The sequence below is a fragment of the Balaenoptera musculus genome, chromosome 11 (assembly GCF_009873245.2).
Source record: "Balaenoptera musculus isolate JJ_BM4_2016_0621 chromosome 11, mBalMus1.pri.v3, whole genome shotgun sequence".
Lineage (NCBI taxonomy): Eukaryota > Metazoa > Chordata > Mammalia > Artiodactyla > Balaenopteridae > Balaenoptera > Balaenoptera musculus.
In genome coordinates this window covers 41,923,149-41,941,213 of record NC_045795.1, presented here as the reverse complement: position 1 = coordinate 41,941,213, position 18,065 = coordinate 41,923,149, and the positions used below count along the sequence as shown (strand labels likewise).

General features: G+C 36.9%; 1 protein-coding gene across 13 annotated transcripts in view; it reads right to left on the bottom strand.

Annotated features, from left to right (window-relative positions):
• Positions 1–18,065, bottom strand: part of LOC118904077 (muscular LMNA interacting protein) — a 275,275-nt gene that overhangs the window by 8,934 nt on the left and 248,276 nt on the right. For 11 of the 13 annotated variants that reach the window (XM_036869793.1, XM_036869801.1, XM_036869794.1 and 8 more), the window contains one exon: positions 3,786–3,839. The exons of the other annotated variants lie outside the window; for them this stretch is intronic. In XM_036869793.1, coding sequence (XP_036725688.1) covers positions 3,786–3,839 — 54 coding nt within the window. The remainder of the gene's footprint in view (positions 1–3,785; positions 3,840–18,065) is intronic. 13 annotated transcript variants of the gene reach the window in all.

Here is an 18,065-nt window from a genome sequence, read left to right as displayed (position 1 = left end):
TTTTTTCAGATTCCACATATATGCATTAATATATGATATTTGTTTCTCTTTCTGACTTACTTCACTCTGTATGACAGTCTCTAGGTCTATCCATATCTCTACAAATGATCCAATTTCGTTCCTTTTTATGGCTGAGTAGTATTCCATTGTATATATGTACCACATCTTCTTTATCCATTCCTCTCCTGATGGACATTTAAGTTGCTTCCATGACCTGGCTATTGTAAATAGTGCTGCAATGAACATTGGGGTGCGTGTGTCTTTTTGAATTAAGGTTTTTTATATGCCCAGTAGTGGGATTGCTGAGTCATATGGTAGTTCTATTTTAAGTTTTTTGATTTCATTTTCCTAGAGTGGAACCCTGCTCTTGGGCTTTTAAAAAGTCCCTGGAGATTCTAAGGTTGAGCCACAGCTGAGAACCACTGACCTAGATGAGAAGTCAAATTGTCGTTTTCAGTTAGTTGTCTTTAAATGGACTTCATAAATCATAGGACTTGTAAAAATGATGATCATATTAAATCAGATAAATCTGAGGTCTCTGTTTTTAAATGAATTACTGAGCTATTTGAAAAACTAGTGTCTACAAAGAGCAGGATCAAATGCAAGAAACAGGAGTCTGGCAGTAAGAAAGGGAGACTGCCATCTTTAGGAAATGAGAGAAAACCAAGAGGGAAATTCTCAGATCTGATCAAGGTTCTTCCATGAGTGTTTATTTGCACTGGATTTGTAACTAGCTTTACGCCTTAGTTCATATGGTCATAAGATGAGAATTGCTTTATAAAAACAGGTAGTTTTCTTGTTTGGTGCTTTATAAAAACAGGTAGTTTTCTTATTTTGTGGGTAAATAAATATCAAAAAGAGAGTTTGGGAAAAATACATGGGTAAATATTACAGTCTGATCACATATCATAAGGAATTGTAAAAAGTTGTTAAATTGCTCCCAAATGTGCCAGCGTAACTAAGAAGTAAAACCAGCATACTAGGTGGATAAAATGGTAGTTTAATTATTTATGTTTCTTTTATTTTTTTTAGTTTGATATATATTTATTTATTTTTATTGAAGTATAGCTGATTTACAATGTGTGTTAGTTTCAGGTGTATAGCAAAATGATTCAGATATATATATATATATATATATATTCTTTTTCAGATTCTTTTTCATTAGAGGTTATTACAAGATATTGAATATAGTTCCCTGTGCTATACAGTAGGACCTTGTTGTTTATCTATTTTACACATAGTAGTGTGTATCTGTTAATCCCAAACTCCCAATTTGTCCCCCCTCTTTCCCCTTTGGTAACCTTGTTGGTTTTCTATACCTATGAGTCTGTTTCTGTTTTGCAAATAAGTTCATTTGTGTCAAATTTTAGATTCCACATATAAGTGATATCATATGATATTTGACTTTCTCTCTATGACTTACTTCACTCAGTATGACAACCTCTAGGTCTATCCATGTTGCTGCAAATGGCATTATTTTGTTCTTTTTTATGGCTGAGTAATATTCCATTTTGTGATATATATATATATGTGTGTGTGTGTGTGTGTGTGTGTGTGTATACATTTCTTTTAATACTAAGAGTAACTCATTATCTCTCACAATTGTTAAACTTCAAACTGTAGGGATTTTTATGGTGTTTCTTTATATATTCTAAACATGAGAGTTGAAATCATTTTTTCACAATCTTATCCACTAGCTTAATGTTAAGTTTTATCTCTAGGATTGTGATAACTGGTGCCCAAAAAATGCAAATACTACATCTACCCTGTTCTTCTCAGCAATGGAGTCTTTCACATTACCTAAGATTCTCTTAATTCAGCATTTATTATCTGAACCAGGTGCTTTTGTTATTTAAACAACCAACTGACTTTCTGTTATTGTGTAGAAACATTCTTATTTCTATCTGTAGTCTCTGTAAGATTGAGCCAAAATTATGATGTTTGAAAGAGAACATTTGATTATTTTTTAACATTCATTGAAAATGTACAAAATTTATTCAAACTTTCTCCTTTTTTTGGAACTACATATTTGTCCAATTGTTTTACTATTACACAATTTGCCACCATCACAGTGAAAGAGCTGGCACATTTGACAGAGTTAATCTCCTTAATATATAAAGGGAGTTTACAACTCAATAATAAAAATATTACTAGACCAGTAGATAAATGCTTAACATGATGCAAAAGCAAAATAGACAAGAATAACCGAAAAAGACAGAATTTTTAAATGCAAATAAAAATGAAAGATAATTTCCTCTTTTAAACTGCAAATATTTTAAAGCATGATTTTAAAGGGGAAAAAGATTTAAATAGTATAGATAGAGATTTAGACAAAGATAGCTGGATAGAGGAAAGTAGATTGTTTAAGAGCATAGGCCCCAGGCAGTCACATCTGGATTCCATTCCTGACTGTACAGACACTTGTCAGCTATTTGACTTTAGGCAATAAATGGATTTCTCTTGGCCCCGGTTTCCTCATCTGTAAAATGGGAACAATAATACTTAACTTACAATGTTTTGTGAAGGTTAAGTAAAATAATACATCTAAAGTGCATAACATGGTAACATATAGTAACTCTCAATAAATTGGCAATTATAATAATTCTCAATGCTGACAGATATATAGTACACAGAAACAGGTATTATAACAAGTTTCTGGTAAGGTGAATTACTACAGCTGTTCAGCAATGCAACTTGGCTACATGTATCAAAAGTTTCCCATATGTCCATACTCATTACACCAATAATCCTTGTTTTAAAAATAATCAGAGATATGGTCAAGGATACAAATTCACCCCTATTCATAACATGCCTTTATATTTTAATGACTAAAATTATAGCAGAGAGACACATCGGTCCTGTATGATATGTTTCAAAATTTGCAGAAATAGGGATGTCACTTTATGAAATACACCCTAAATTGTGGAAAATATGCTTGGGAAAATATTCAGATTTCATTTAGAATTTTATTTGGAATTTTATTTTCTCATTGCTCTTTTGTATTATTATTATTTTTTTCTAACCTTGGAGGCTACAAAACTGAGCAGGCCTCATTTGTGAGGGTATCTGGAATGAATGAATGAGCTCACTTTTTACCTTCTTAAAGATAAGTCCTTTAAAAAGCATTTTTTTCCCCACATTTACCACTTTGAAGGGATATAGAAGAAGAAAACATTGTTCAATTATCTTGCTCTTAACACAAAATTTAAATATTTTTACACAACTTTTTCTTGTCTCTTTGGCATAGCATTTATAAAAATAAAAAGGTTTTTTGCATTTATTTTTATCTGTCAGCTCAAAATGTGGAAGTGGTTAAATATTTGCATGAAATTCAGAGGTATGTTTGAGATGGCACACCCTGGCCTGTATGCTACCCACCATATGTAAAATTCACTGGGGGATGGGAAACTGAGCTACCATGAGGTCCTGAGACCTCTGACTCAGAAGACACATGTAAGTATTATTGGATATCCATTGACCCTCTAGAAAAAGAAGACAACAGTGGTTTCACATATGAATCCAAAGAGAAAATCACGAAGACAGAGGGGATAGAAGTTAGTTTGTGACCAAGGTGCTACACACATGGGGACCTCTAGTACCACTTCCACATTGAGAAGCAGCAAGAATTTACTCATGTGACTATCAGAGTAGGCCAGTTCATTCTTTCTTTTTTTTAAAAAAAACTGATTTTATTAATATTTTTTTAAAACAAGATTGGCTTATTTCTACAACCTAATATCACATGGAAACAGATAACCAGATCTCCAATTGTATCTTCCATTTACCTCTTCGGAATCAAGAGTTTCGTGTTCCGGAATAGCCATCATTGGATGACTCAACTTCACAGAAAAGACGCCCAGGAAGTGAACAGGGATAGAAGTAAGGAGAGATAAATGTTTAAATTTCATTTAAGTTGACAGTTAAATGATGATGTAAGTATATTATTGCTGATCATATTCTACCAATGTAAACATTAAGATTTGATTGTTATTAAAAACAAAGGAAGACACTCTTAACATAGAAAAAAATTTTAGCAGATGGTGAATCCTTGGAGCCTAAGACCACATCTTATTTATCTCTGTGTCCCACATAAGCTCTAACAGTGTTTGGCACACAGCATAGACAGTTATTAAATGTTTATTGAATGAATGAATTGTTAAAACACACTGGCAGTTATCAGAGAGAGGAAACAAAGTTAAATTTATGTTGCCACTCTCACAATAGCTCTCAAACCGAAAAGCTCCAAAGCAAAGGAGACAAATCATGCTTAGACCTGCAATGCAGATGCATCTGTAGATAGTGAATGCTTAAGTGAAATGTAAAACATTGTGCATTATTGTGAACATTAAGAATCTCAAAACACAAGGACTTCATAAGCATTGTAATCTTACCAGATGACACTATTATCATGCAGTTTACAACACAGTGACACTTCAACAGAGGGAGGTTCTTTTGTATATAGGAATTTTTATTATTGCATGGGTCTTCTGAGCACTATACATACACTTAAACCTATTCAGACAGAAGAAAAGTCATAGATATGCAAGCAAAAGAGACAGAATGAGGGACACAGACAAGGAGAAAACAATCATTTATAATAAATCTGCTTACCCCCTTTATTTTTTAACCATCTCTCCTCACTCCAACATTAGAGTAACCACAATACCTGATTTTCTTGGAGCATTCCCAGTTTCTACAATTATCCTGGGCAAATTCGGGCTGTGGAAATAATTGGCCCCCTTTTACTCTCAACCTGGTCCTGATTTGATCAATAAATCATCGGATCAGTGATCAGCCCCTGATGCTCCAGGGCGATTCAGGGGGTCCCAGAAATGCACCCTTGGCCCTAGGAGGACATCACCAGAGGCTGCTGGGAAGGCCAAGGAGGTCCCATCTCACTTTCCCTCTGTTCCAGCTGATTTTCAAGAAAGGAGCCTGCTTTTATTTACAGCTACAGCTTCATTAAATGCCAACCATTAAACTGTGTCCCAACTATGAAATTCTCTGAGTGTCATAACATCAGGGATCCCAGCTTCCTGAGACCATTACTTTAAGTAGAAGCATGATCTGTCCCCAAGCCAACTAGAGATCCAAATAGTTTTCCAAAAATCAGCTGAAAGCACCTACTTTCTCCTGTTCATCAGGGTCCCCTGAGATTGTAAACCTGGCTTAGGATCAGATGCTATGTACCCCTTCAAACTTCAGACCAAGACAATTGGTCCTAGAGACAGCAAAATCTTTAGCATACCTAGGCTAAATGGTATGATAATTCTATGAATCATTGAAGTTTGTACCATGACAAATCCCCATTCTCCTAGTCTCCTAAGATAGAGTAGGATAAACATCCTAAAATTTGAAAATGTTGTTGCGCCAATAAAATATTCAACTGAGATTGGAAAAGCAATTGAGTAATTACATGATGTCTATTTTACATTCTATCCCATCTTTCCAATACAGGTATTCATTCATTTAAATCCATTTTATTCTAATCTTGAATTTCAAAAACTATGTATTAACTACCCTAACCAACAAAAGAGAACAGCAAATGACTGATCCTAATTAATTGGTAATCCCCAAATCATTTATATTTGGCTTTGGAATGCTTTCCTCTGTTTATGATCTTGGGTCCCAATAGGTTTGCTTTCTTATTATCCTCAAGGTGACCAAAAACATTACATAAAATGTGCTACTGTTAATGGAGTTAGTCATAGTAATTTATTGTGTACCCACATGATAAATTCGTTATATGTATTTGTTTATTTAGTGTTGACAGCAACCTAGTGAGGTGAGCGCTAATTTTACCCTGATTCACAAATGAGGAAACAAAAGCCCCAAGAGGCAGGATAACTTCTTCGAGGTCCAGAGCTCGTAAGTGGCAGAGTCATGATTGGAATCCAGAGTGACAGTCTCTGGAGACTGTTCTTTCAAAGCAGTAGGAAGGAGTAACATGTCACTGGGAGACGGGAGCGGGGAGACAGAGGGAGGGAGTGGTGTGTGCGCCATTTTGCAAAAGGGAAAGCCGTGCGCTAAAGGCAAGAGTGTCAGAGTCAGAAGCAGTTTGGAGTGGTTGGTGTAGCTGGTGTCTCATTTCAGGAGACACAGACAATGAAGCTCATATGTCAGACGAGGAGTCTAGGATTCATTCTCTAGGCAGTGAGAAACCACTGAATCTCCAAGCAAGAAGGGGACACGTGCGATCAGATTTTCATGTCAAATAATGTCACCCTGGCTGATGTGCAGAATATGGATGGGGGAGGGGGGTTGGAAGATATGTAAGTAATCAGAGAGACAGAGGATAAAGAAGAAGGTCTAAATGAAAGTGTTGCCTTAGAGAATAGAATCAATTCAAGTTTTCCTGGGTGACTCTAGGCCCCCCTACTCTCTAGGGTGAGTGAAGGAGCATCAGGCAGACACATTGATATTTTGTTGATTAGGGAAGAAAATTTACGAAATGTTCCAGAGGAATACTGTTGAAGTTGGTACGTGTGCAGAATGCAGAGGTTTTGTAAAACATGAGGTCTGGAGATGTCACATGGGGAGAACAAATATGGCGGGAACATCCTCTCACAGTCAGAATGAGAATGATGACACTAAAACGTTGAAATAAATTCCATATAGGTGGGTGGCTTGTTATCCAGAGTCAGGGAATACAGGAAGACAGAGAGAGTCCTCCAAGCCTGTTTACTTGGTGGTGAGTGTTCTAGAGGACAAATTACTATTTTGTCTCAAAAAAAAAAGAAAAAACCCTGAAAAGTCACGAATTTTATCATCAGACCATTATTCAACATAGATGGATCGATGAAATGGAAAGCTTGAGTGAAATGAGACAAAACATCCTTTCATCCTGGATGGAAATTCCAGTCCCAGATATCGTATAACATTCATCAGAAAACTCCAGTCCCAGATATTGTATAATATTCATCAGACCTTTGCTCACTCACCACTGTGGGCTAATCAACAAGCCGTATTTGAATGATATCTTCGGTTGAGTTTTATTACATTCTTTATCACAGCTGCCACCACACAAATATAAAGCCTTGTGGAGTGTTTGTTACCAGTGCGGGGCTTTCTCATAAATGTCACTGCATCTCCAGAGCTAACTTCTCTGACAAAGATAAAATTACCTCCAACCAACTGGAGAGAACCCTACAACTAGAAAAAAAGAAAATATGCCGAATGTGGTGAAATCAATTAAGTCTTAATCTACCCGAGGAATGGCATTCAGAGCTGTAACTTTGTGAAACAGCTCTCCCTCCTGTGCAAAGATGAAGTAGATTTTCTTGCCTGCCAAAATTGATGAAGTGTTACAAGAAACGTTCCCATTTTTAAATCACTGAGGGTGCTATACCTGCTATTCAGAATTCACTCCTCGGGATTGCTTTATAGCTGAACCACATCCTCTTGTAAACCTCCTTTGCTCCATGTGTCTTCAGGAAGCTGTTCCCCCTACTCTGTCTCCCACTGAGGTTTGTGAACCACTCAAGCTAGAGTGTAACCTTCTTAAGAACATCTCTCAGAAATAGATGTGACAATTACTGCAGCGATACCTACATAAAGCACTGTGTTTCCTGAGTACAGTATTGTCATCGTGAGACTGTGAGCCACTGCACATCATGTACATTCGATGCTATTCACTTTTAGGTCAATTGTACCTGGCACAGGGACCACTCAGCACAGGAGACACAGAATGTGTATTGAATAAATAAATTAATAATGAAAGAGAGAAGGAATGAAATAGAGAAAAGAGAAATCTGCATTAGTGAAGACTTAGAATTGTTTACTGCATTCCCCAAAGTCTCTTCATTGGTAAGAAATTTTGCAAACTAGAGACGTTTCAACCAGCACTATGGCACGTGTGTGTTCTGTTTAAGTCCCTCATGATTCTTCTGCTTAAAGTCAGACAGAGGAAGACAAATACCATATGATATCCCTTATATGTGGAATCTAAAAAAGTGATATAAATGAACTTACATATGAAACAGAAACAGACCCACAGACATAGAAAACAAACTTATGGTTACCAAAGAGGAAAGGGGGGAGGATAAATTGGGAATTTGGGATTAACAGATACACACTACGCTATATAAAATAGATAAACAACAAGGACCTACTGTATAGCACAGGGGACTATATTCAATATCTTTTAATAGCCTATAATGGAAAAGAATCTGAAAAAGAATATATATATATATATATATATATGTATGTATAACTGAATCACTTTGCTGCACACCTGAAACTAACACATTGTATATTAATTATACTTTAATTTTAAAAAAAGAAAAAATAATAAATAAAAAGAGCTGAATTTAGTTGTCAGTGTTTGAGTCCACAGATTCTACTTGCAGGCTTGTGTCTCTTTCTCTTGAACTGCTCAAGGGTCCTGCAACCCTAGGCCTGCAATCGTCTTGATATGCACATGGCTGCCCCTGTTAGATGAAGCTAATCTCCAGGTCAACACAGTGCCCACCACTCCCAGTAAGGGAGGTCAAGGGTCAGAAGTCACCTATGATCATACATAAACGTCTGGTTTACTTCACTCACCTAGGGGATCTGCCTGGCCAAACAAAACACTTGAGTTTTTAATCCCTGATTTACAACACATCCCAGCCCATAGGAAGCACCTGGAGAGTCCCGTAAATTTCAGATTCTGACGCAGCCCGTCTGGGGAGGGTCCTGAGCGTCTGCATTTCTAATGGGTCTCAGCTGAGACCAACAATACCATAAATTGAGGAGCGAGACCACAGCCCAGATTTTTGTATGAACTGATGGAATTGATGTTTTTCAAATATTTATTTATTCACAACTGAAATTAGCTGTATTCAAAATGTCCTCATCAATTGAGTTACACTGTGCTTGTGTAATTAAATACTTTACCACAGCGCTTTTTTATTGAGTACGTGCTCATGTACCAGACACTTTACTGGATGTTAGAGATATGACAGCGAGCGAACAGGCATCCTCTCTGCTCTTGGAGACCGCAGTGCAGCGGGAAAGGAAGATATTAACTATATAATCAGGAATATACAGAAACAAACACAATATAATGTGTTCTGAAGGACAAGTTCAGAGTGCTAGGAGTGTTCATCACAGACAAATCAGACCTGGTCTAGAAATAGGAAGGAATCTCTTCCCAAGAGGCTGAAATCTACAGGATAGTTCTCCTCATAGAGATAAGAGGGACACAGTTCATGTGGTGTAAGTAGCTGAAAAGAGGTTACTCACCGTTGGGCTGATGGGAAAATAAGGAGAAAATTCAGAGTGAATGGACCAAACGAGTGAGAAAATCAGAAACCCAGGCTAGAGAATTACCGTGCAGGGATTTTGCCTGCATCAGCTCCACTTCAGAAGTCAAGGAGTAAGCCCTTGAAAATGCTCATTAAATGAATCAAGGCTGTTTAATATGAGTCCGTCTCATTGCCCAGAAAGACTGCAAGCTGCCAGAGGACAGGGTCCATAATATGCTAGCATTAGCTGGTTGATTTTACTGCTCAAGATTCTATACCTGGTTGCAGCAACATGGATGGACCTAGAGATTATCATACTAAGTAAGACAGGGACATATATCATATTATATCACTTATATGTGGAATATAAAAAAAAAATGATACAAATGAATTTATGTACAAAACAGAAATGGATCCACAGACATAGAAAACAAACTTACAGTTACCAAAGGGGAAAGGGGGTGGGAGAGGGATAAATTTGGAGTTTGGGATTTACATATCCACCTACTATATATAAAATAGATAAACAACAGGGACCTACTGTATAGCACAGGGAACTATACTCAATGTCTTGTAATAACCTATAAGGGAGAAGAATCTGCAAAAGAATATATATATATATATATATACACACACACACATATATATAACTGAATCAGTTTACTGTACACCTGAAACTAACACAACATTGTATTAAATCAATTATACTTTAATTTTTAAAAAAAGTCAGGAGATTAGACTATGTGCATTAAAAAAAAAAAAGATTCTATTCCTGGAACAAAACATGGGCAGTGCTCTGAGTTTGTCCTTAATGAGGGCAGTTCATGATATGTGCTATGAGGACACACCTGCTTTCATGATGATCAGAAACATACCACTCCTATCCATATGTCTTAAAGATTTCATCTGCATTAGCCTGGGATGATTTTTTAAATTACAAAACAACTTCAGTAGCTTGAATATTTATTTTTAGAATTTAAAGGTACAGCATTTATTTTGGGTGATGCCCAAAGGTTTACACATTTGTCTATGTCACTACCTTCCAACGTAAACTGGGAAAAACCACTTTGTCTCAGTTTTCTCATCTTTAAATTCTGGGTGCTAACTAGGTGATTGCCAGTTCCTTCTGTCCTCGGATGAAACAAAAATCTCTTTATTGATAAATGATGCTGTCTCCGAAAAAAAGAGTTCTTCCTTTTTGGAATCTCCTGCACTTAGCCACAGCTGAGGTAGAAGTTACACCTACAGGGAGGGTAAAAATGACCTCTCCATGGAATGTTACCTGGGATCCTTAATATTAATTCTTAGCTGTGCCACTTGCTCCGTGTGTGAAGTTTTATAAACACTATGAAGTTTCACAGCATTCCTTTGTGTATTCCCTGAGTATTCTCAAATGCTGAGCTGGAATTTGGTACATGTTAATTGTTTTAAAAACCCACAGGCAACTCCCTGTTAAGTCCTGATCATTAATATCATTACATGGATGTCTAAGGACCAGTTGAGTCTTACACCAGTAAGAAAACAGGAATTTTCTGCTCTGATCTTTGTAATAGGTCTTTTGAGATATGGCTGTAAATTCCCCAATTATACTATTTTTTATTCTTGGCCTTTTCTTTCTGCCCTAGGAGGCCCAGACTCGGGACACATTTGAATTCCCTCTTCCTCCAAAGACCACCTTCAAAAGGGCAGCAGGATGGAATTTTTTCTTCTATGTGTTCATCCTGTTTTGAAGGCAAACACCACCTCCCCATGTTTACTCACATTTTTCATCTAAAGTTGCTTCTTTCTTAATTGAAAAACCACTCCCCCTGGGGGATTAACCGCCTCATTCACTTTCTTCATTGCACAGCTCCCGGGTTGGAATGGAAATGAAGCAAAATCTACCTTCTAACAACACTTTAGGACTCAAAATAAATTCAGGAACCTGAAGTTGGAATTGACAAGGAAGCATATTTGCTGTTCTCTTTCTTTCCTCTATCCTTTAAAGGCACAATTAGTTCCTTAGTACTACAGGCAAAACATCCTTTTCAGTTGTTCTCAGAATCTAGTACTAACTCTAGTACAATCATAAACCAAATGTCTCCTTCACAAAAGATGATGTTGGCAGAATTTTTCTCCCTCTGTTCTCTCTCTTCTATAGAACAGAAGGGGTATTAGCCATTTTATTCCAATGTGACATACAATCCCTGCCCTGCCTTAGCCCCACCCCAGCTATTCCTAATTTGTAACTAGTTGCAAGAAACTTACCCTAGAACCCAGGAGTGTGTCAAGAGATGTCAACTGGTGTATCATAAAAATTTGGAAGTGTTTCTGAAGATGAAGAACAGGCATGACTGTGATGGGGTCAGTCTGTGCCCCCATCACCTCCAGAGACCCTGGACCAGACCCCACTCTGCTCTCCCCTAAAACAACACCCCCAGCAGCATCTTTGAGGGAGAGGATATGTGAATCGTTGGTAGGCAAATGAGCTGAGGACAGTAAGCCTACAGGTCAAGTGGAAGGCTGCCTCCTGCATGGTGTCTGCCAGTCCTGTCTCCCTGGACTTGGACCCTGTTCCTCCATCCCCACATCTCCCTCTGCATTATTCCAAGCCACATTTCAGGAACGATGTAAGCACCTCCTAACACTCTTATCATGTCAGTTATACACCTTTGAGCTTTCAGTACACGCATGTTCTCTGCCCCACCACCGGCCCCTGCCCCAACTATATTGTCCTGCCAGGCACTGCAACTTGGTCTTAGATGGCAGCCATTCCTGAGGGATTCCGACAGCCTTGCTTTCTGGAGCCTTGTTGTAATCTAAGATCTCCCCTCTGGAGACTGTCTTCTTTTACTCCCTGCTACGTCCCTGCTAGAACCACATCCTAACAACAAGGTATCTCTTTATCCAAATTAAAAATCATGAAATAGCTGGGGTATTTACTGGTTGCTAAAAACCCATGGAAAAACTCTATGTTTACTTACGTTATGTTAGTAGGTTTCAGCCATTCCAAAGAGTGAGTGAGATCTTTTGAAAATCAGGGTAAAAATGCTACCAAATTTGTCTAAGATTTTTATCACCTAAAATTTGATGCACTGTTAAAATATCATATAAATACAGAAGCATAAAATATGTTCTCAGTCATACAGGGCCTGAGAATATTTGCCAAATAAAGACCCACCTTAAAACTTTCTTGGATCAAGGACTCAGATAAGAAGATAAATAAACACAGAAGGAGGCAGCAAGAAATATAGGAAGGTAAGGTAATAAAACACCCTGAGCAAGTGTATCATTGCCATAAAAAAAAGCCACAAAAAGCTATGGAAAAGAAAGAGAGAAATTATAACCATAAAATCCCAGAAATAAAAATCTAGAATTGGACAATATCAACATGATGAAAAATAATAGAAGGGACCAAATGAACTTGTCTTCCTGGGAGAAAACATAGATATTGGCAGGGGTGTATAAAAGTGAATATGAGCCCTAAGCTAAGGGCAATCATAACAACAAAATAGGATGAATAAATTCTATGCTAATAAACTCATATCTCTTGGATGGAAAACTGGAAAGAAGAGATAAGAAATTATAGTAATGGAAAATGTAAAATGATATGGCAGAATTAACGTCATGTAATAAGATAATCTCAGACACGAAGAGAAGTCTCTTGTGATAAAATAAAAAATCAAGATGGGAGAATATATGCTCAATAAGAGACACACACAAACAAGAAGTCATATAAAAATCGAAAAAAAGGAGGAAAAGATACATCTGTCCAATATGAGCCAAAATAAAACTAAAATGCAGCCTTATTATCTTTAAAATGGAATTCAAGAAAAAAATTTATAAGGGACCAAAAATAATTATATACCGGTAAAAAAAAAAAATCACTGAACAGGAAGATGTGACCATCATAAACATGCATTCCTAATAATATAGTCCCAAAGTTTTAAGATGTCCCAATGATTGAGCTGTAATTTTTTGAGGAGTGATCTTACACATCGTTTGAATGTCTCAAGAACTAAGGAAGTATTTCAGCGTCCAATGGGAGCTAAGTGAACACTTTAAACAACCTGAGGAAAGGTCCAATCCCACTGTGATATCCTTCTTGTGCAAAAGAGATTTCTATTTGATTCACAGGACATATGGACCATATGGCTTATATGAGGACAAATGGGTATCATTATTTGATGGCCGTTAATCAAGTGTCTAGTTGTACTTGGTCAGTCACACATGGGTAAACTTCAACAAATTTAGCAATCGGAAACAATTTTATGGTCATATTTTAGTAATAGAAGTAAAACAGTAGTCACATTAAGCAAAAGGAAGCAACATAGGAAAATTTTGCCCTGAAGTTTCAAAATAAGAGACTCCTTAACTACGTAAATGCCACATATCACATATGGCTTTTGTTGCATGGAGTAAGTAGAAAGGTAAAAGAAATTAAAGCAATGAGACCAACAATTAGGTTGAACTATGTGAAACTGATAAAACTGATGTTTTCCTACATCAAGAACTATTGAATAAGGCAATTTCATAGGGATCAACCTCATATAAAAGATAGTTGCTTATCTAACCTTCTTTTCATGTTATTCCTTTCCTTAAATATCTTTTGAGAAATACATATTTAAATATCTTTTAAGTATATGTATGTATTTTGTATATATGTATGTGCCAAAGTGAGCACAAAATACATACATACAAAATACATATATTTTAAAGACTCACTTGCAAAGATAAATGCTTCCATTAGGGATTTCATTTATTTCAGAGCCTGCAGCTGCCTCCTTCTACAGACCATCGCTCTCAGCTGAGAAGAGCATCCCAACGCTGAGTTCCTTGACCCTGTACCCACACCGAGACCCACAGCTGATGATGACTGGTAAGGTGTATCCTTTGCAATTTATGCTCCAGAGCCCTCTCCCTGTGAATTAGGCAATGGCTAGCCTGTCTGAGATCACTCTTCCTCTTCTCCTTGCCTTTCCCAATCACGATGTACACCCTCCCTTACAGGAAGTTTTTCTGGAGAGCCATGCCCTCAGCAAATCACAAATACCGGAAACCCTGTCTCAGGCTCAGCTTCTAAGGAACCTGGTCTAAGACACCAGGCAGTGGGGATGGGACAGGTGGCAGCTGAGTGCTGTGAAACACCAGGGGCTCATTTTTCCTTAGTGCCTCCATCTGAACAAGGCGCAAACAATGCCTACGAAACACAAGCATGGTCTATCAATTCTAAGGGGCCAGCATGTTATTTTACAAGAGCTTTAAAACGAATCTTTCTCCAAATATACTTCCCTTGTTAAAAATGCCATCCAGCCTGCATCCTACTGCACATCTCTTTCGAATTAGCAAATTCTTAATTTTAAGGTGATTTTATTAAAAGCATTACAATGAAAACTTTCAGCTAGATGGCAATACATGAGCTTAGGGACAGATACATTAAAAAATGGATTGTTCTTCTTTCCTGGAAGAAATATACAAGTCAACTGCTTGTGATTATATTAAGTACATTTTTAAATGATAACTGACAATGAGATAACCCAAAACATGCCTGGTTTCAAATGCCAGCCTGTCATTAAGGCACCTATTATGTTGAGATGTTCTTTTTGCCCTCTAGTGGAGAACCTAACAAAATATAATTAATACTTAATTTTTCAGAACTGCTTCTCTTAAAATACCTGCTCACTGGCATTCTTTTTTTTTTTTTTTAATGTTAAAAGTCCAATTAATTTGCATTTAGCCATTTTAAACAGAATGTTCTTCCTGAACATATACAAATTCATCCATTTAGAAAACAATTTGGCATAGGCCAACAGGGCTCAGGTTTTGGTTTCCTGAAAAATCTCAAACATTAAAAACCAATTTTGAGTTTACAGAGCTTCTTCTCCTATTCCACCCACCTCAAATGTTCTCTTCTAAAGCATCCTAATAGTTATCCAATTCCCATTAACACCAAAAAAGTTGTCAGAGAAGTTTTAGAATTAGGAGCAAGGCAATTTATCTCCATGATGATAGAAAATAAATTACCTTGGTTTATTTACACAGAAGGTTTTCTAATTATGTAGACAGAACACAAACAGACATTATTAATGAGGAGGATAAAAAGAGGTTTTACTTCCAAAAGTCAAGATGACTTTTTACAATAAATGTGGCTACCTCAGTACATTTTTGTCAGAGTTTTAGATAAACAGTGGCTCTCTTAGCCACTAACTTTTGGAACTGTGGCTGCCAAAGAAGGTGGTTCACAATAAACCCAGGCTCTGGCAATCACTCACACCGGCCCTTGGGTGTGTCACTTGGCATCTTTAGTCTTCAGTTTCCTCATCTGGAAACTGAAGGAAGCCAGGTGGCCCCGGTGGTTACTTAGTTCCTGTCCTGATGTCTCCGTCCTGTCCTGTCATTTAACCAGAAGGAAGCCTGTGATTCCAGAGAGGAGATGTCCAACAGGGTGGTGATGCAGCTTCAGCAATAGATTTTTTTTTGGGGGAGGGGGTGCAGTTTCTTAAGAAAAATTTGTCAAGTACCAGCTTTTAAGCCCGTTCTGTGGAATCCTGTACACATTATTTACACTTTCTGAGCCTCAGTTTCTTCATATGTAAAATAAAGGGGATAAACCTACTTTATGATTGTTTTGAAACTGAAATAAAATACTGTCTATAAAGGAAGTGGCCTGTGGTCTACTTTTTATAAATATCAATTCCTCTTGCACAAAATCTTGGGGATGCCTCATCTCACTCCTTGATTTCTTCTCACAAGTTCAGATGAGGCCAGTGAGGAAGAGCTGTCCAGCAGTCTTACTTCTTGCTAACTTTAAACCGTATTTCCTGATCCCAGTGGTTTCCTCAATACTCTGGCCTGCTTTCATTTTCTCAAGCTCATCCTATTCCTTTTCTTTCCTGCCTGGAAAACTTTACTCATGCTGTTCCCTCTGCCTGGATGCCCAGCCCGGCCCCAAACTTTGCTTCCTTCTAAACCTCAGATGAGACATCATTTCCTTACTAAGTCTTTCCCGATTCATCAGATGAGATCAGGACCTCTGTTCTATGCACTCATAACTACTTGTCTTCTGCATGGCAGGTGTCACAACGATCACTTATAATGATTTTTTTTGCTTATTTGTTATTTCTGTTTTTTCCAAATAGAGAAGAGGTACCTGGCAAAGGCCCTTGCTTTCCAATGCATGACCGTCACAGACACAGCTCTTTGCAAACAAGGGGCACTCAATAAATCTTTGTGAAATGAATATAGTGTGCTTTGTCAACTGCCAGACTCCAGGGTTCCTAGACTTTGTGTTGAAATTAAAAAGTTGCAAGGTCTATGCTCTTTGTTATTGGTGGGGAATTAGGCTATTTGTTGGACAAGGATTCTGTAAACTTGAACCCAGTCACATAACTTAGTGTTCATTTTCTCCTTCTGAAGCTATGCCCAGTTATAAACTGCTTAGCTCAAAGGAGTGTTGCTTTATTCTTTATATATTTGTAGAAGATTTTTCACATCTTTAGATCTAAATATTTACAGCTTACATTAGAAAAGCAAGTTTTTATTTCAAAGCCCCTTCAGCCTTTGAACCAGTTGGTGAAAGTTAGAATTACTTTAGATTTTTCCCTTCTCCAGCTGAGTCATAATCTGCTTTAACTTGATTGATTTTGTTAAAATATCAAAAGAAACCTCAGAAAAGAAATCTCATGTCAGAGGAGCTACTAAAAAATTTAACTCATGTTGGAAATATGCCTTTAATATTAATATTTTAATTCATTTATTGAATTTCTATAGGTTCACAGGGTCAGTTCTCCAAGTAGCTATGCAATGATTGTACCAGTTAAGATATTCTCAATAATGGTAAAAATATAAACTTCACAAATGGATTAAATTTGAATATTAAGAAGTAGGAGATAAAAATAGGGGAAAAAGGAATGAGAAAAGTCAACATTAAAGGGTGAAATATCCAAAACATTTAAAGAAAGGATGGTCATGACCTAGGAAGCAGGCTAAAGCCAATTTATGGAGAGACCTGTCCCTCTGACCATCCTGGATATAAAAGTTTCTTTCCTTCCTTGGCTTCCTACCTCATTCAAAGTCCGTGCACCTATGCCCTAATACTCTGTTATGTGAAAATGAAAGTCAGTAGGACCCAATTCCCCCAAAAATGTGACTGTCTATTACTATTGTTTGGGGTTTTTTTTCCCTCCTATTTCCGAAACTGCATACTTCTCATTCATAATACATTTTCTAGGTAGATTCCTCACTATTCTAATAGATGTCTCACCCTTGGCTTATTATAAGTGGAGTGATCCTTTATGTAGAAAAGACAAATAATGGATGGAATTGAGCTGAAAACACTACCATTTTGCTCACTGAACTCTCATTTTTTCATCACAGACAAGTTATATTTCCTTTTTATTCTTAATCTACAATCTCAAAAGCAGCTACTTGGAAAACAACCTAATAAAACAGATCAGTAAATATTCTGTTGACATATCATAAGGATAAAACACATTTCAAGTAAAATACTTCATCTTTCTTAGCAAAAACATAATTCTAATATAAAAGATTGTTATATTTTAAAATCTCTTTTTATGTAAAAGGCACTTTAATTTCTTAAAAAGTAAATCATAAGAAAGTGCATGTTGGTAGCTGTGGTATTTTTTCAAAGAGAAATGACTTTTAATGATTGAAGTAGTGCACTGGAAAAAAGATATGTACCTCTGATTCAGTAAGTCCAAGAATACTGGATGTATAAACACTTAACGCAATTGTAAATGCTACAAGCACATAGGGACCATTTTGTCTAAGAACTCAACCTTACATTTTACAACTTACTCTAATAAAAAAAAAGAAAGATCCTGTGACCTAAGTTAGTAT